The sequence below is a fragment of the Spermophilus citellus genome, assembly GCF_964194105.1.
Source record: "Spermophilus citellus genome assembly, chromosome: 3".
NCBI lineage: Eukaryota > Metazoa > Chordata > Mammalia > Rodentia > Sciuridae > Spermophilus > Spermophilus citellus.
This window is the reverse complement of record NC_138184.1, coordinates 58,034,108-58,053,480: the sequence shown is the minus strand read 5'-3', so window position 1 is coordinate 58,053,480 and position 19,373 is coordinate 58,034,108. Positions and strand designations below refer to the sequence as shown.

Below are 19,373 nucleotides of genomic sequence, written 5' to 3'. Positions count from 1 at the left end.
TAGCTGGGTTAACTGAACTGTTGGAAAATCATGACACTGCACTTGGACACACTATGTTTCCATCTAATTTGGCTTTAGTGTGAGCATGGTCTGGATTTCAGCCAGAAGTCCGGGATTTCCAAGTTCTGTTGTTGATTCTAATGTTGAACCCCAGGTCTAAAGATCTCATTTCACGGGATGTTAGAGAAGATGGCACAAGGATTTGAGGCTCTAAGGATAAAGTCTCAAATTAAACATTTGTGGGATTCACATATGGGCTCTGAAGCCCGAGCAATAGAATTGAGGATAGTGTTCTGGAATAACAAGAAATAAGGCTTAACACGGAGCATCCCTTCCAGATCCACCCTGAGCCAGTCATGAACAACTGGAGCAACAACTTTCTGAGCATGCTCCAGAGAAGCTCTTCAGAACTTGGGATTTAGCACTGGAAGAAAGAGGAATGTTCTCATAGATCATATTTACCAGGCCAAGTGCAAGGGCTGAGCCACCAAGAACAATTAGGTAAAAGGCTCTGTGTTCCTTACGCTGCTCCAAATAATGGAATCACACACTTTGGGGGTGAACCAATCCCTGTGCGGACCCCAACTCTTCACATTCTGGCTCTGTGGTGTTTGGCAAGTCATTTAACTTTGCTAAGTCTTATTTTCATCATAAGTAAAATGAGAGCAAGTGGCAGGATTGCTCAGAGAACCCAATGATTAGCACATAGTAGGAACTCAAAAAAGAGAATCTAATGTTATTGTCACCATTAATCAAATACTTTCTCAACATTATGCTTCACTGGAAGTTAGTAGTAGGAAGACTGTTAAAAAAAAAAAAAAAAGTATAGCTGGGTGCAGCCGTGCATGCCTGTAACCCCAGTGGCTGGGGACGGGGACTGAGGCAGGAGGATCAGGAGTTCAAAGCCAGCCTCAGCAACTTAGTGAGGCCCTAAGCAACTCAGGGAGACCCTGTCTCTAAATCAAATACAAAATAGGGCTGGGGATGTGGCTCAGTGTTCAAGTGCCCTGAGTTCAATCCCTGGAAGCAAAACTGGTACCAAAAAAACCAAAAAAATGTACACTAAGGCCATTTGCCCACATGACCAGCAAATACGATACCATTTCTCCCCACTCCCATCCTGTGAGTAAACTAGATCAGAGAGGGTGATATCCAAGGTCACAGAGCTCAGCCACCCTCAGTTCCTCTGAGAGACTTCACTCTCCACAGTCCGTTGCTCTGTTTTCCCTGAAGTCACCTGCTGCTGACTGCTCAGGAAGCCATTCACTGGCCCACTCTGCTCTATCATTTGGGTGTGGCTTTCCCTTTCTGTGGAAATAGATGGCTTTACTTCAGGTCCCTTCCTGCTGCTTCAGGGGTATTCAGCCAACAGGGTCATTTGTGATGCCATCTCTTTCATTTCCATCCCCCAGTTATCTCGGGCTAGTGACTGATGTCGATTATCACTCCTCTGGGGCCCAGTTTTCAAGAAGAATCAGCCAAAGACGACTTCCACTTTAACCCACAAAAACATTCAATTCTGGTAAAGCCCCAGGAGAGGGGAAAAATGGGTTAAAAACTCTTTGTTAATTCCAAGTAACCACAAATTTCTGCATCTTTGAGAACAAACTTTTGTGAGGGGTCAATTTATTTTCAAAATCCACTTTCCCACCTGGCTTGGTGGTGCACGCCTGTAATTCCAGCAGCTTGGGAGGCTGAGGCAGGAGGATCGTGAGTTCAAAGTCAGCTTCCGCAATTTAGCGAAGCCCTAAGCAACTCAGTGAGACCCTGTCTCTAAATAAAATACAAAACAGGGCTGGGGATGTGGCTCGTGGTTAAGTGCCCCTGGGTTCAATCCCCAATACCAAAAGAAAAAGAAAAATCTACTTTCCCTTCCTGGACTCTATTATTCTGTATAGTTCTTTATAGAACCAGACTCCAAACTGATTTTAAAAATATACATAATAAAGAAGCCATGTTAGCACAGTTGAACCAAAGTTGAGAGACCACATTTGGTCAATATTTGTCGAGCATCGACTATGTCAGACCTCTCCTAGGTGCTGAAGGAAAAAAACCATGGAACACCAGTGAAAATCCGGGATGATTCTCATCAAGTCCTCACCGTTAGACAAACATGTCTAAGTGTCAAAGAAAAATCATACATAGAAGAGAAAATCGAGGCAATCCTCTGGACAATTTTTGCTACCCTCTCCCCAACCAGTCCCTCCTAAAATCTAGCAAACTCTGATTAATAATTTATTCATTATTTTAAGAATTATGAAATGGGATCATACCACTGAAACAGAATTTAAATCCTCACTATCACTAGGCAGGGATTCTGGTCAAATTCACTTTTTTGGGACGTCATTATCGTCACCTGTGAAACGAAATTTGACTGACATTGCTTGACTTGTACAGCAGCTGTAAAAACTAAGCAGTGTTTATTAGCACATGGGCTGGTACTCAATAAGGACTCAATAAAAGATTACTACTCAGACAAAAGGTTTTGATCTGAATTAGCTCAAGTATCTTCATCATTCCAAACATCTCTTCCTAAGACTCTTTCTAAGACTCCAAAGTCCAAGCATGGTAGCACATGCCTGTTATCCCAGTGGCTCGGGAGGCTGAGGCAGGAGGATCTTGAGTTCAAAGCCAGTCTCAGCAACTTAGGGAGGAGCTAAACAACTCAGCAAGACCCTGTCTCTAAATAAAATATAAAAAAGGGCTGGGGATGGGGTTCAGTGGGTGAACCCCATCAGTGGTTCAGCTCACAGATTGATATTTTTCTGTTCCATGATGAACTCTTAGCAAGTGCTCTGGGGTTCAATCCCTTGTACTAAAACAAAACAGATGCAGAGGTGCAATAATCCACCGAGGAAAGGAGGAGGTGAAATGCAGAAGTCCAGGGTCTCTATCACCTCGGGTGGTCTCCAGGAGATACTTGATATCTCCTTCCCCTTCAGCTTTTGTGGATAATACTGTGTTGTATCAGAAACAATTTTCCCAAACTGTAGACAAAGTTCATTCATAAAGCAAATTTTTAGAAAAGAAGCACAGGAGATGGTTCACACAGAGAAATCGGTTGCTACATGTAAAATTTATACCCTCTTGGGTTCTCTTCATCAGGAGTGGTTTGACTTGAAAGAGAGGGAAATCATCTAATGGAAAAATACTGAAAAGTGCTCTATTTCTGAGTAATTTGAGTAAAAGTACTATCATAGTTTTTACTGGAATCAGCTCATAGATTGATTTCTTGATATTTTTTCTGTTCCATGCTGAACCCTTAGCAAGTCCCAGGCCCTGAGGAATTTTATCACATAATGAAAGAAAGATGACATCGGAAGTACACTTCTGTAGATTGTTTTAAACAATCAAGACTGCCAATCCTTTAAGTCACTTCTACACTGTTGATGGGATTGTCAATTAGTACCACCACTCTGGAAATCAGTATGGCGGTTCCTCAAAAGAGTAGGCATGGAACCACCTTAGGACCAGTATCACTCCCTGGCATTTATCCTAAGGAATTAAAGTCATCATACTACAGTGACACATGGACACCATGTTTATAACAGCAGAATTCACAATATGGAATTAGCCTGGGTGTCTGTCCATCAACGGATGAATGGATGAAGAAAATGTGGTATATATACACAATCGAGTTTATTCAGTCATAAAGAAAAATGAAGTTATGTCATTGGCAGGAAAATGAATGGAACTTAAGACCATCATATTAAGCCAAATAAGCCCAACTGAGAAGGTCAAGGGTCATATGTGAAAGGTAGAGAGGAAAAAGGAAAAGAGGTGGAGGCGGGGAACTCATGAAAATCAAAGGGAGATCAGTAGAGGAGAGGGACCAGGGGCTAGGAGGTGTGGACGGTTGGGGGAGGGCTGGGGAGAGCCCAATTACATTGTTAAACTGGATGCATTCCTAACAACAAATCTCATCATTATACAACTATAACATACCGATAAGAAATGTGGAAAGGGAAAAAAACGCCATCTTTAAAAATCTCAGATTGTGTGCATGACAGGTACTTTACCAACTTTATGTAGTATATACCCATTATGAAATTCCAATAATACAGCCACACCGTGGCCACAGTAACGGATTTGAATTAGTAACTTATTTAGGAAATTCCAATCTTGCCAAGTCATTTTCCTCTCTACCTGGACAAATGCACATAGGAATATTTGTAGAATTGTGAGTGCTTCTAGCATATTGCTCTTTGGTGCCAAATCTTTGGTATTTTCAGTCCTGAGTGGTAGACTACCAAACAACAGAAAACCCTGGTTCTAGGACACTTGGGCAAACATATATATATATATATATATATATATATATATATATATATATATGTTTTAAATATATATTTATGTATCATCTATTTATTTATATCATATCTTTTACTGAAATTGCCATTTCCTTTCTCTTGAAATCAGCACATCCTCTCTCCCTGAGAGCTTTTGAACCACCCAGGATTAAACAGTTCTCTTTCTCTTCTCTTCCCTGCCCCTCCCCCCGCCATTCCCACTCTCTCTGGCTAAGTTCTGACTTTCAAATATGCATCCTCAGTCGCAGGGAGCTGTAGCTGGAAGAGTCTGCTGTGAGCAGCTCCAAGCATCTCTGCCCAAAGCCAACGGAAGTGAATGAGAAATCCCTCTAGCTACTGGTACTTCCCCTAGGGATCCACAACCTCTCACTGCGTCCCTCCCTCTCTCCTCCCCTCTCTAAACCCCGGGGTAGTTAGGGGCGCCAAAGTCCCCGCCCCTTTTCGCTGCCCGGAGCCGTTCCTAACCTTTTTTGGGCTGGGGACCCACAGGAACCTACAGACCCTCTCGGGATAAGGGCAGAAGTTGGGAGAAAGCAGTTTCAAAATGTTGCGAAACTTTCCAGGGACCGCGGGTTGGAAACAGGGCTCGATTTACTTGGGGCAATTAAATTGAGAGAGGAGCTCAGGTGCCAGACCCCGGCGCGAGTAAGCAGGCGTAGGACACCAAGGCACCCTACGCTGGGTTACTTTCACTTATAAGAAACACCAAAAAAAGAGGACTGGTGGAGAGAGACCGGGACAGGAGAGAGAAAGGAAAGGGGGGAAATAAGGCAAATAGGGGCGCAGTGGTAAGGGGAGAAAGAGGCCAGCGGTGGGGGCACCGGAGAGAGTCTGAGTCCCGAGAGTCTCTAGGAGGACCGGGAGGTAACGAGAAGGAAAGAGATCCGGGGGGCGGGGGGGGGGGTGTGCTGCGCGTCTGGAAAGGGAGAGAACTTTCTCTGTTCTCCCCAGGGCAGGGAGTCTCAGAAAACCCATCTCAGGGAGGTGGCGCTGACCGCGATCGACGGGCCAAGCGCGGCTGGCGCCTCTGGCCCCGGCCTGTTGTGGCCTGAGGGGTCTCTCTCTCTCCTCCCTCCCTCCCTCCCTCCTTCCCCCCACCTCCCTCCCCCTCCCTCCCTCCCTCCCTCCCCCTCCCCCCCCCCTCTCTCTCTCTCTCTCTCTCTCTCTCTCTCTCTCTCTCTCTCTCTCTCTCTCTCTCTCTGAGTCGCGCACGGGCCGAGGAGGGGACACGGTCTGGAAGGAGGCGGGCCGCACTCGCCTGGCTTCCTCCTCCCCTCTGCTCCTCCTAGAGGCGTGCACGGGGGTATTTGAGCGGCGGAGGACCCGGCCCCCGCCCCCGGCCCCCATTCAAGAAGCCGCTCGGCTATCCGCGCCAGCACAGGGCGCCCAGCGCCTTGGAGCGCACGTTCCGCGCCCGCTCGCTGGACATTATGCGGCCGAGCAGCGGAGCCCCAGTCCTCCTCCTCCTTCTCCTGCTCCTCCGGCTCCTCCTGCGGCCCGAGCGGCTCAGCTCTCGGCAGGCGGCAGCGTTGCTCAGCCGAGCGCAGACGGGACCCTCACCGCACGACCTCAGCGACTCCTAAAGTCAAAAGTTGGCTGCCGCGCCGGGCTCCGCGCGCTCTCCACGGCTGCTGCCTTGCGTCGCCGCCGCAGCCTAGGCGGGCAGGAGGGAGGGGGTGGGGGCAGGGGGGAGGGGTGGGGAGCACCATGCAGTTTGTATCCTGGGCCACACTGCTAACGCTCCTGGTGCGGGACCTGGCCGAGATGGGGAGCCCTGACGCCGCTGCGGCCGTGCGCAAGGACAGGCTGCACCCGAGGCAAGGTAAACGAGGCTCTGGCCCCTGGGAACCCCTTTGGCCCGGTCGCTGCCTCCCTGAACTCACTCCCGGGCGGGGGCAACCCGCAGGGGAGACCTCTCCTTTTCCTAGAAAGAATTACCTCCCGCTTTGGAACCTCTCCTTCTTTGGGTCATCCCCCAGCCAATTGTTAGGGACACACTTTAATTTAGTTCCCCTCCCCACCCTTGCTTCTAGCCTGATCTTTCACCTTCCCTAACCCACGCCTCAAATTAAAGTTACTAAGTAACTGGGGCCACCAGATAGCGCACGTTTTATTTTATTCAAGGCATTCATCAAAGATCTGAAATTATCTTATGTTTCTTGACTCGTTCATTGTCTGACTTCCAGTGGTTGTATCCTCTGCGCCCAGCATTGCTCTTGACTGTTACTGTTACATAGTAGGTGCTCAGCAAATATTTGCCCAATGATAAAGGGTGAACGGTCGAGTCAAATGGTCTAGAAAATAAGTCCGGACAAAGTCCCCATCTTCGTTTTAAAATGAAAACTTGCGGGGAAATGGACTATTGGCTCATATACCTCTGTTTCTCTCTGCAGTGAAATTATTAGAGACCCTGAGCGAATACGAAATCGCCTCTCCCGTCCGAGTGAACGCTCTAGGAGAACCCTTTCCAGCGAACGTGCACTTCAAAAGAAGGCGACGGAGCATTAACTCTGCCTCTGACCCCTGGCCTGCCTTCGCCTCCTCCTCTTCCTCCTCTACCTCCTCCCAGGCGCATTACCGCCTCTCCGCCTTCGGCCAGCAGTTTCTATTTAATCTCACCGCCCATGCCGGATTTATCGCTCCGCAGTTCACTGTCACCCTCCTCGGGGCGCCCGGGGTGAACCAGACCAAGTTTTATTTCGAAGAGGAAGCAGAACTCAAGCACTGTTTCTACAAAGGCCATGTCAATACCAAGCCCGAGCACGCGGCCGTCATCAGTCTCTGCTCGGGAATGGTAAGTGGGCGCGTGCCCCCTGCCCTGCCCTCCCGCCTCGTCGCCTGCTTCTTTAAGACTTAATTGCTCTCCAGGCCCGGAGACAGACGCTCCCTGCGCCGAGTCTCCACTCTGGCCTTCAGTATCAGCCAGAAACTCGTCTGGGTCCCTGGGGCTGGGGGCTGCTCGCTTTGCGTGCACGTACACACCCAAGGATCGCACGCACCCGCCCCGAGAGGCTGGTGGATGTTTAGGGGGCTTTCTAGGGGCCAGAGTCGGCTCAGCTGTGCGTTGCCCAACGCTGCAAGGCGGCCTGAAAGTCGGTTTCCAAACTCGGAGAAAGTTGCTGGAGTTGTGGTTTGTTGCAACCAACTTGGCTGCCCGCGAGCGGAGCAGCTGAGCGCAGGGCGGACCCGACTCCTCATTGGCGCATCCTGGGTCGGGATTGTGGATTGACAATTCCCAGCCAGGGGTACTGGGAATTCCTTCTCAGTGTTTGGGGGACTGAGGCGAGTAATCTGGATTCTCCGCCTTCTCCCGGGACCTTTTATCAAGCGCAAAGAATCCTAAAACTGAACCGTAATGACAGGGAGCAGGTCGCGCCCCAGGAACGGAAGGGCGGGCCAAAGGCTCTGAGGGCGGGGAGAGGGCGGAGCCTGCTTCCAACTTTGCGATTTAGGGTGGAAGCCGTGAGTGGGGGTGCAGCGCAGTCCGACTCTGCACCCTGCTGGCGGGGTGGCCCAAGATGCAGGAATTATTGGGACAGAGCTTAGAGAGACTGCCCGGACGTGATTTTGGTTCTTCTGGAACCCGTGGTGGTTCCCTGGGAGTGTAGGCAGAAGGGATCCTCGGGGCAGGTTTCCCTAGGGAGACTGGACGGGGCTACCACCTCCCGGAGCTGCCAGATACGCACTTGGCAGGGGATCCAAGTTTGTACCCGGCCCCCCTGCTTTCCGACCCCCAACCCCCAGCCCATTACCCTCCACTAGGTCTATAGGGCATCCTCTCCCTCTTCCCACAACATCCGAGGACCCGATGTACGCTTCTGGCCCCAGCCAGAATGATCCTTGACTTTCCCAAGCGACGTGCGTTTCTGCCACGCGCGTATGACGCAGAAACTTTCCCGGGCAGGCTCGCCTAGCTCACGGCGTGGCGTCGTACGCTCCTTTGGGTATTAAACCTTGCGTCTATGATGTGTCTACTCTCACCCAGAGCACCCATACTCCCCCCACCATCTTTTCTAAGTGGGGGCTTAAGTACTCACCCAGGGCGCTCGGCAGCCCCGTTGCGCGCTGCGGTCTTGGGTCTTAAGCTCCAGATCTGGACGTCGCATCCTCCTCCTCACGAGGGAAGGCTCTCGAGGGAGGGGTAAGCCAGCTTGAAGACGGGGAGGGAGGAGGTCTAGCCCGCTGTGATGTGGGGAAGGGGCTGAACCCCTGCTCACCCCAGCTAAACGCTGGGGATCTCTGCGTCCGAAGCGCGTCGTGGAGATTGGGGGTAGGCGGAGACCGCAGTGTGGCTGGGCAGCGGGGGAGGGGTGCTGCGGTGAGTGAGTCATCGCTGCCCCGAGACCTAGGGCCTGAACGGTGGGATCCCTTGGGTCTTTAGCAGGTGATGGCTTAGGTGGGCGCGAAGTCCGGCGTCTGACCGAGCAAGCCTCAGCGCCCCAGGGTTTCAAGGTAGTACCCTCCAATCCCTGGTCCCTGCGACTCGAGCTGCGTGTGCACGTCAAGTTTGTAAACACTCCTCACTCCTCCTCTCTCCCCGCCTCCGCCCCCCGCTGAAGCCCGGTGGCCCCAGCACTGGTTTGAATGTTTTGCTGCGCAGAACCTTCATTTCCATTGGTAGTTTTAGGTGGTAACACGTGGTCTTTGGGGGGGAACTGAGAACCGAAGCCACTCCCTGGGCAATGGCCATCATATTCATATTGCGTTTGATTTGTCATCTGCCTCGTTTGGGGAAAAGAGTCTGCATGGATCTTAAAGATAGGTGCTCACTGTACCTCAAGCCTTAATCTAGTTCCAGCGCCCTGCCCCTTTGTGTTCCTTCTGCAATTTTTATTTCCTCCTGAGATTTCTCCTTACCGTTTTTTTGGAGCCTTGGAATTAGGATGTTCCAGATGTTTTGTCCAGGAAGTCTTCCACTCCTTGGAGTGGGCGGGGCCACCTGCATGTCAGTTATCCGTTCCCCAGAGTTCCAGCTCAGGTGTTTTGCTTACTTCTGAACATCCCTACCTCTCTTCTATTTTCCTTCTCTCCCCCCTCCCCCGATTCCCCCTTCCCCCATCCCAGTCTCTCATTAGGACTGTTGTCTAAGACAAACTTCCATAGGCTCTTGTCTTCCAGTCTTTTCTCAAAATCCCTGCCCCTCCCATACACACCACCATCAGATGAATGATGACTGAGAACAAGCACTCATCACCACTCTGCCCAGGTACTTTACATAACCCCCCATGGTCTAGTGAACAACCCTAGACTCCTTCATTGAGCAGTTAAGACCTTTTACATGACATTCCCTCACACCACAGCCATCTCACACTCAAGTTTTTCTCCTGAAATCCTATATTTCAGGCAATCTGCTTTATTCCCTCTGAATCACTTCATACAGCTTCCCATGCCCAAAACACACTCTTCTTAAAGCGTCAAGTACATCCTCTTCCCAGGGAGACCTTCCCATAGCCCTGCAGACAGATAGCATCTCTCCAGTCCACTCTGCTGTCTCTCTGTTGTGATGCTTGCTGCATTCTTTCCTGCATTGAAGTTCCCATGTGCACAGATTCTGTTCCTTCATCCTTAGTAGCCAGGTCACCATCAATTCTTCTCTGGCATTGGATCCTTCAATCCTGTGTGTACTTAATATGTACATTTGAAAAAGGACCCCCTTAGCCAAGAAAAGGTAACTCTGGCCCAGCAGCTATTTGTGAACCAATGGCAAAATCAGTTTTGGTGCCATATTATTATTGTCCTGGCACCATAATAAGCACTTTACTGTATGCATTGCTTTACCCAGAGCCTCCTGAGGACAGTGCTCCAAAAACCCATTTTACTGGTAAGGACACTGAGGCTTTGACCTGGAGTCTTCCCCGAGGCCTCCCAGCTGGTCAGTGGCAGTTGGGACCCACTCTGGTCTTTCTGCTCTGTGCTGTGAACCATGAGTCAGAGACTCCATCTGCACTCTTACGGGAACTTCAGGATTTTTTATAGAAAAGGCACCTATTTTAGTTGGAATCCTCAGTTCTCGACTTGTCCGGCTGCTTCTTCACCATTGGAGGGGAACTCTGAACAGATCACTCCCTTACTGTGCCGTGGTTTCGCCATTGACCAACCGCAGGTGGCCCAACTTCTCCACGTGGATTCCCAGGCTTTTCTTCAGTATTCTTGTCTCTGGTAGATTTCTCGTATTTGGTGGATCTACCTGATTTGTGCTCAGAGAGCCCTGAAGTTATATGTTAATTTCAGAGATAGGTCCCTGGGTGAAAGGAAATGTGTTGAAAAGCCTTCTCTGGTAATCAGCCACTCTGTCTCTTCGATGACAGTAGAGCTGTTTCCTCCTTAAACAAGTCCTCCTGAATCATGTGGAAAACTATCTTAAGAATACAAATTCTGGCCAGGTGCAGTGGCCCACACTTGTCATCCCAGTGGCTCAGAAGAATGAGGCCAACCTCAGCAACTCAGTGAGACCCTGTCTCTAAATACAATACCAAATAGGGCTGGGGATGGGGCTCAGTGGTTAAGCACCCCTGGGTTCAATTCCCAGTATCAAAAAACAGAACTTCCAGGGCAATTTTGATATTTCCTGGTTTGGGGCCTGGTGCTTCTCACCTGTTATCATTTTTTTAAGAATACCCTGGGGGCTCATTAAAATCTGATTCCTGGGGCCCGCCCCAGAGATTCTGATGCAGTGGATCAGGTTTGGGTTGGTGTATAATCATTTGCATTTCTAACAAGCTCTGCATGTGGCAGATGCTGGCCTTTGGGGACAGTCATTTCTCTTGTGCCCAGGAAGGGCAGAAGCCTGCTTATTATTTTCTGGTGTGGGAAACAGGACAGCCGAAAAAGAGTTTGATTTCTTCTCTTAGACACCGCCCACTGGCACGACATGGAGTATGGTTGGAGTATTGTCTGATTTGGGTGGTGGGAGCTTGAGGTATCATGGATGGTTGGCAAAACTTGTTAGGAGTAGAAAGAGTGGCCTTTCTCAAGATGCTTGGCATGGTTGGTAGGAGCCCTGGTGGATCCTGCCATACCAGAAACCACTAATGAGTTCTAAGCCCTTCTAAGGTGTCAGGCACTTTATTTGCATTCTCTCATTTAATCTGCACAATGCTCCATCTCAGTGCAGTTAAGAAACTCACTTGCCCCGTGTGGTGGCACATACCTGTCATCCCAGAAGCTCGGGAGGCTGAGGCAGGAGGATCATGAGTTCAAAGCCAGCCTCAGCAACTTAGTGAGGCCTTAAATAAAATATAAAAAAAGAGCTGGGGATGTGGCTCAGTGGTTAAGCACCTCTGGGTTCAATCCCTGAAAAGAAGGTACCAAGATGGCAGAGGGTGAAAATATTCCACACACATGCTTCAGTATTTTCACTGTAAACAGGGACTCCAATTCCTCTATGGGCAGAGCTGCCCACAAAGGAAAGGGGTTGAATAGAATGAGCCTGTTTCTTCTTGGGATTGTTTATTTTGTTTTGTTTTCCCTTCCATTGGCTAAATTCTGCTAAATCAACTTCTCTCTTCATTTGCAGCTGGGCACATTTCGGTTCCATGATGGGGATTATTTTATTGAACCGCTATTGTCCGTGGACAAACAAGACGATGAAGAGGAACAAAACAAGCCCCACATTATTTATAGGCGTAGCAGTCCCCAGAGGGAGCCCTCTCCAGGAAGTCATACGTGTGACACCTCAGGTATTTGCTTCTTGTTTAAGCGGAGATGCCAACTCTGTGAGATGGGTTCATTAGCCAGACTTCAGGGATGTAGCTCTTTTGCAGTTTGCAAGGCACGCTGTATCATTGTCTTTTGTTCAGTCCTCCAGTGAGGTAGGTATACCCTCGGCTCCATATAGATATGGAAACTTCAGAGAGGTTTAGTGATGTTTCAAAGGTTGCACAGCTGAAACTTGGCAAAGTGAGGATTCAAACGCATGAAGTGGTGATTCCAATTCCTGTGTGTGCAGAGCTGCATCTTCTGTTGCAAGTTGCTAATTTTTAGGGCTCAGCTTTAGTAGTTTTTTGAAGCTGTGACAGTGATATACCCCATCAGCAATTGCTTGTATTTTCTTGGTGTGTTCTAGTGACTTTGTTTTTCTGGGCTTCTTCCTGTGTAGGGTTACAAGAATTGCCTTACAAATGGAATTTGCAAAATCTTCTGTTTTATCTGAAATTTTCCTACCAACTTCACTTTTGCTAATGTCCTGTGGTTTCAGGAAATAAAGGAGTGGGCCTGTACCCACTACTAGATCTCTTTTCATTCTGACCAGATTGTCACAGGCTGCTTACTGATCTGTTTGGCCACTATCAGGGATCTGTCATTGCAGATATCTTGGAAAGCTGATGCTGATCCCTGTTCCTCCATCAACAGTCCTACGGCAACCCACCATTGTCTCCTGAGCCTGGTTGCTTTCTACTTAATGATAGCTTATCATTAAAATCATCCCTCAAGTGGGTGGGCTCAGGGGTCCACTCCTGTAATCCCAGCAGCTCGGGAGGTGAGGCAGGAGGATCGTGAGTTCAAAGCCAGCCTCTGCAACTTAGTGAGATTCTAAGTAACATTTTTATGTTTCAAAATGAAACATAAAAAGGAGCTGGAGATGTGGCTCAGTGGTTGAGTGCCCCTGGGTTCAATCCCTGGTATAAAAACAAAACAAAACAAAAACAAATTACATCAACAAATTAACCAGCTCTTCAGGGTCTTCATAGTATGTGCAAACAACAAAACCTTCCAGACCAATAGGGAGTTCTTCAAATGCTTCTCACATGATTGCTTGCTTCATCTTGTGTGTGGATCAGGTCATCCCCTGGTGATAGTATCTGGTGTCCTCTTCCCTCTTGGAAGTGCTATTTCTAAAGTGAACCCTTTAATTAAAGAGCATCAACCAATGACTAAGAGGGCGGCATCCTAGGTCTCGTGGCTTCACTGTATTCAGCTCTGTGTTCTGACCTCCAAGCCTGGATGAATGTCACTGAAGTCCTCTGTCTTGCTCAAGATGAGCTGGGATTGGGTGGACATACCCATAGACAGTAGGCCCGGGAGCTTGTGTAGCATCAAGATGTATAGCATGTGATAGAAAACATGTGTTTCTTCTTCTTCTTTCTTCATAACATGTTCAAAAGACACTGAAATAATATTCTCACTGATTAACTTTTGGAACATTATGTATTCTGCCCAAAAGTGGCTACAAACCAACATTTTAAAAAATTACTATTGGCACTGCAAGTATACTATTTATACTGTTTCATTCATCTTTTTTTTTTTTTTTGGTACCAGGATTTGAACCCAGGGGCACTCAACCACTGAGCCTCATCCCCAGCCCTTTGCATATTTTATTTAGAGACAGGGTCTCACTGAGTTGCTCAGGGCCTGGCTAAGTTGCTGAGGCTGGCTTTGAACTCCTGATCCTCCTGCCTCAGCCTCCCAAGCTGTTGGCACTACAGGCGTGGGCCACTGCACCCGGGCTGTTTCATTCTTCTTTATCACAAATTTATGAGATAGGTGCCATTCTGATTTCAGTTGTATCTGGGAAAGAAGCTGAGGCTTAGAGCAATGAAGTACCCTCGCCAAGATCTTACACCTAGTCCTCAGTAAGAGTTTCACGATCTTCTTACTCCAAGAGCCATTCTGTCTGTGTAGGTGACTGGTGGAAAAGGGAATTTGGTTGGGGAGAGAACGTCTCAGTGCTGACATTCCAAGAAATACCCAAGGTTCATTTTTCTAAACCAATTATCCAAGTTAGTGGACATTTGATTTCCTGAGAGGACAAGTCATTGTCAAGTCGTGTTAAAAACACTAAGAAGAAGGAATCTTAGGAGTAAATATTGAGCCAGGCTCAGTGTCTCACGCCTGTAATCCCAGCAACTCGGAAGCCTGAAGCAGGAGGATTTCGAGTTCAAAGCCAGCCTCTGCAAAAGCAGAGGCCCTAAGCAACTCAGTGAGACCCTGTCTCTAAATAAAACACAAAATAGGGCTGGGGGTGGGGCTCAGTGATCAAGTGGCCCTAAGTTCAATCCCCAGTACCAAAACAAAAAAGTAAAGATTGAGAACTACCAATGGAAGTCACCTTATTTTTTCCACAAAAGCTTGTTTGTGTTGTAATCATTACTGACATCTGGGCTGTATGTAACGCCTTCCAAGTCACAAAAGCTGATTTTAAAAAATATATTTTAAAAAAGTTTTCAGTTGTAGATGGGCACAATCCCCTTATTTTATATATTTATTTTTATGTGGCATTGAGAACAACCCCAGTGCCTCCCCCGTGCTAGGCAAGCGCCCTGCCACTGAGCCACCTCTCAGCCCTGATGCTGCTGTTCGGTTTCCTTGCCAGTGACCAATATGGTGTGCCCTTCCTTCACCCCCTGAGATGGATCAGGAGCCCAGCAGTTTCCACTGGCCTTTCCAAAGATCGCTGCGGGACTCTGCCACTCTGGTTTCTCTCTTCCAGCTGCTTCTGCACCCCTTCTTTGAATTTAGATGCAGGCGGCTCAGAACAGAGGCTCAGAACAGGTGGAAGGCACTTTGAACTGTGGCACAATCCACAAGCACCATTAGAGGGACCGCTAGGCAGGTCATGGAAATCTCCGACACCAGGTAGCCCTCGTCTAGGGAGTGAACGGAGATTGGGGGTGGGCGTGGTCCCTCTTGCCAGAGAGGACAAGGGCCACCTCCCAAGGCCAGTCATGCAGCTTCAGCTATGTGTCCTCCCACCCAGGAGCAGGGACACAAATGCAGATTCTTTAGAAACAAACGTATCTTGCAGGAAAATGGGATGGAACTAGAATCAGTGGCTTTCCTGCGTCTTCCAAGAGATTCAGACTAGAGCTCAGTGGGCGTGTCTCTGGTGATCTGTCTCCTGCTGGACTTGACCTTGCATGTTGATGCCTTCTTTATCTTGTAGGATAATACAGTATTTGCGATGGGGGAAATCTTAGCAGTCAGATTTAATCCAATTCTCTAGTTGTAGACAGTGTAGGAAACTGAGGCTCCGCTGTGGGGTCCCTCTCATTTCCAGCAGTGATCTTACCTAGGGACCATGTGACAGAACTGTCTCTGGCCCAAGTCTTGGGACCGGTGCCCCTGAGTCCTCTGCTAAGCTAGGTGTCACCCTGGAGTTGCTGGATTCCGGGGATCTGAGCCAGGCAAGGCCTCTGGCCTAACCCAGATTACAGGTTGGTGGGACCAGGTCAGAAAAGGTTTAAGGGACTTGCTGGTGGCAGGGTTGAGAGTGATTTCCGTCTGCTTGTTTCCTCTGTACCCAGCGCTGCTTGTTGACATTTTATTTCTCGAAAGCGAAAGTGTCTCTTGGCCCAGTGGCTCCCTTTCCAGATCATCTTTGATATCATGGGTTATGTCTCTGTGTACCTTGGGCCACTTGAGCGTGACCGTATTTATTTGTCTTTGCATCCTGTTGATAAGTTCCTTGGGTCCAGCATGAGGGGCGAGGGCTCAGTTTGCTATACCAGGCCCCTGTGACTGCAGTGTCCCTCCACAGTGGGTCTTTGTCAGGTCCAATGAGCTTGCCAGCCTGCCCGCCCCAGGCTGAAGGGGACCAGTGACAGGCTGGTGGGAGCCCTGGGGAGAGGAGGTGGCTTTGGTAAGCCCCTTCCTGCTGTTGATTCACAGCTGGCCTCCAGGTGAAATCCCCAGTTCTGTCTCTGACCCTGAACTTTCCCCAGGTGGTTTAGGAGTTGTTCTAGTTAGTGACCCTCAGGGGCTCCCTGGTAGGTGTGGGAGAGGGAGGCAGCCCGAGGAAGGTCCCCCTGTTGGCTTGGGCTTGTGGGACAGTGTTTTCCTGTTACTAAAATTCCTCTTGCATCTTCCCATCTCAGCAACGCCAGCTCTCTTTGTGTCTTGTGGGATGTGCCCCTTGGCCTGCCAGTGCTGTTTCTAAGACAGCATTGGACAGTTATGTCCGAGAAGTTATGAATGATGCCCAGTACCAGGCTCCTTCTTTTTTATAATTTTTTATTTGTTCTTTTTAGCTATACATGGCAGTAGGGTGTGTCTTGACCTATCCCATATACATGGACATAGCTTCCCATTCTTGTGGTTGTACATGATGTGGAGTTTCAGGGGTCATGTGTCCATATATGAACATAGGAAAGTTCTGTCCCATTCACTCCACTGTCTTTCCTGTTCCCATCCCCCTCTCTTCCCTTCATTCCCCTTTGTGTCATCCAAAATACTTCTATTCTTCCATCCTTCCTCCCTTATTGTGTGTTAGTATCCACATATCAGAGAGAACACTCAGCCTTTGGTTTTTTGGGGATTGACTTATTTCACTTAGCAGATAGTCTCCAGTTCCATCCATTTACAGGCAAATGCCATAATTTTATATTCTCATAGCTAAGCAAAATATTCCATTGTGCCAATACCACACTTTTATAGCAAGAGAATAGAAACAACCTCGGTACCCCTGAGTAGAGGCATAGATCAATAAATTATAGTGTGGGCAGATGATGGATTCTCTGCAGCCATGAAAAATGATGGCATAGATTTGTTAACAAACATGGATGTACACGTTAAGTGAACAAGCAGGTGATGAACTAGTATGTATGATATGTCACTTTTTAAGAATGTTAAGATTTACCAGGTGTGGTGGCACACACCTGTAATTTCAGTGGCTTGGGAGGCTGAGGCAGGAGGATCACACGTTCAGGGTCATCTCAGCCACTTAGTAAGGTCCTAAGGAACTCAGCAAGACTCTGTCTCTAAGGGCTGGGATGTGGCTCAGTAAAACACCCTGGGTTTTACTCACCAGTATCACCCCCTAAAATTAGGATATGTATATGTGCACCTGCAAGCAAAGGCATAAAAATATTAACAGTGATTATTTCTTGTTGCCAAGAACATAAGCAATCTTTACTTTTTACTTTTTACTTTTTTTTTTTTTTTTTTTTGGTACTGGATATTGAACCCAGGGGTGCTTAACCACTGAGCCCCATCCCCAACCCTTTTTTGTATTTTATTTAGAGACAGGGACTCACTGAGTTGCTTAGGGCCTTGCTTTTGATGAAGCTGGCTTTGAACTCACAGTCCTCCTGCCTCAGCCTCCCGAGTTGCTGGACAACTCTTTCCAACTTCAGTTTTCAGAGCATCTTCTTGGACTTCCCATCTAGCTTCCCATCCCTAAATGACCTATGGATGGCCAACTTTCATTGAGCAGGTATCATGTAGCCGGCCCTATTCCAAGAGCTTTCTGAGCTGTAGATGCCCTAATTCTTCCCTTAGCTCCATTTTGCAGATGGGGAAACTGAGACTCAGAGAGGTCCTTACTGTTGACTCATCCAAGGTCACCCATCTCATACATACACCATTGTTAGAGGATTTTTCTGGCCTGTCCCTTTCTGGCTCTGATTGCATTCACCTGAGTTCCTTCTGCTGGCAGGACTTTTTAAGTGCCTGCCTGGAATTTGATTTGGCTTGCGGAGGGTTGCTGGTACTTGAAATTCCCACCAAGACTCTAATGCCTCTTAGTGTCTCCCGCAGGCCCCTGTTGGAGTGTCTAGAGGTTACCCATTAACCTCCTGGATCCCATTAATAATTTAGCATAGATTAGCTGATTAGATTAGCTGCCTGGCCAGTTGGGCCCTGATGGAGTGAGAGACAGAACTCAGGAGCCCCATGAGGCAAGGGGGAGGGGTTATGTAAATGACTCTGTGGCAGTGGCAGTCCCAGGGGGAGCCCTGCTGCTTCCCTGTTGGTACCCAATTTCTGCAGCCCCAGGTCCTTTGCCTCAGGCTTTACACCCTATGAAGGAAGTCCTCAGGGATCCCTGCCCTACTCCAGAAGCCACTCCCAAGGCAGAGAATGCTCAGGTTATTCCCAGATGAGAAACTGAACTTGACCTCATCGTGGAAACCAGGAAACAGTGGATGTGGCGACCCAGAACTGAGCCTGAAGTTTAAGTGATAGTTGGATCCGTTTGGTGTTTCTTGTTCATTTACCCCTGTTTCACCCGTATCAGTGTTTTATGATTTTTTTTTAATTTTATAATTTTTGAAATTTTATAATTTTAAAAAATATTCTTCTATAACTTTATGTCTAATATAACATAACAATATAAGCAGTGACCTCTGGAACCCATCCTAAGTTATTATAACACATTTTTTTAAGCAACTAAATTCTCAAGTTTAATTTCCTCAGCTTGATCTGTACAGCATTTATATAAAAACATTGCTTTCCTATTTTTCTTTAACAAACATTTGTAATAACTGTACCATTTTCCAAAAGCTATAATTCAAGGATAATGAAACAGAAACTTGTAATATAGGAACAATTTCTCCTTTCATTTGTTCTCATTTATTAGTGTAACTTTTTCTTTCATCTTGTTTTTATGAAAACATTTGATTATGAATGTCTTCTTTGCACAAGCAAAGTAGAGGCCAGAGTTAAATGAATCACCCTAAACACGTCATCTACATTTAACAATGACTAAGATATTTTCACATTTGCCTTCTTTTATTTTCTGAAATATTTATTTTTTTTTTTAGTACCATTTTATTTAGTTATCTAGTTGTTTATTTTTTGGGGTAGGAGGGATTGAACCCAGTGGTACTTTACTACTGAGCCATATCCCCAGTCATTTTTAAAACAATTGCTTAGGGCCTCCATAAGTTGCTGAGGCTGGCCTTGAACTTGTGATCCTCCTGCCTCAGCCTCCTGAGCTGCTAGGATTACAGGAGTGTGTCATCTTCTGGAATATTTTAAAGCAAACCCAAATACCATCTCTAAAATATCTCTAAATATCCCAATACAGGTCTTTTAATATGTAACTGAAGTATGATTTCACACCATGAGCAAAATTAACAGTTTCTCCATATCAAAAACAGTCTCTATATTAAAGTTTTCCTCATTGTCCCCCAGATAACTTCCTGGCAGCCTGTTTGATTAGAGGGTGATCTAAATGAGGTCTTTATGTTGCATTGGGTTGTCATCTCCTAAGTTGCCTTTTGCTTCATTGTTATTGTTACTATTGTTCAAATTGACATTTTCCTTCTAGTTTTAGGTTTGGGGAATTTTTTTCCTTTTTGGGGGATACCGGGTTTTGAACCCAGGGGCACTCAACTACTGAGTCAC

The 19,373-nt window shown here is 47.5% G+C and overlaps 1 protein-coding gene and 1 long non-coding RNA gene across 8 annotated transcripts in view; one reads left to right on the top strand and one right to left on the bottom strand.

Moving 5' to 3' along the window:
• The window catches only part of LOC308644430, a 248,779-nt gene extending 239,935 nt beyond the window's left edge, over window positions 1–8,844 (bottom strand). For all 5 annotated transcript variants that reach the window (XR_014021001.1, XR_014021002.1, XR_014021003.1 and 2 more), the window contains exon 1: window positions 8,348–8,844. This is a non-coding gene — a long non-coding RNA (uncharacterized lncRNA). The remainder of the gene's footprint in view (window positions 1–8,347) is intronic.
• The window catches only part of ADAMTS9 (ADAM metallopeptidase with thrombospondin type 1 motif 9), a 158,990-nt gene continuing 145,110 nt past the window's right edge, over window positions 5,494–19,373 (top strand). For all 3 annotated transcript variants that reach the window (XM_081285542.1, XM_081285543.1, XM_081285541.1), the window contains exons 1-3: window positions 5,494–6,132; window positions 6,704–7,104; window positions 11,827–11,989. In XM_081285542.1, coding sequence (XP_081141668.1) covers window positions 6,018–6,132; window positions 6,704–7,104; window positions 11,827–11,989 — 679 coding nt within the window. In that variant the 5' untranslated portion in view covers window positions 5,494–6,017. The remainder of the gene's footprint in view (window positions 6,133–6,703; window positions 7,105–11,826; window positions 11,990–19,373) is intronic.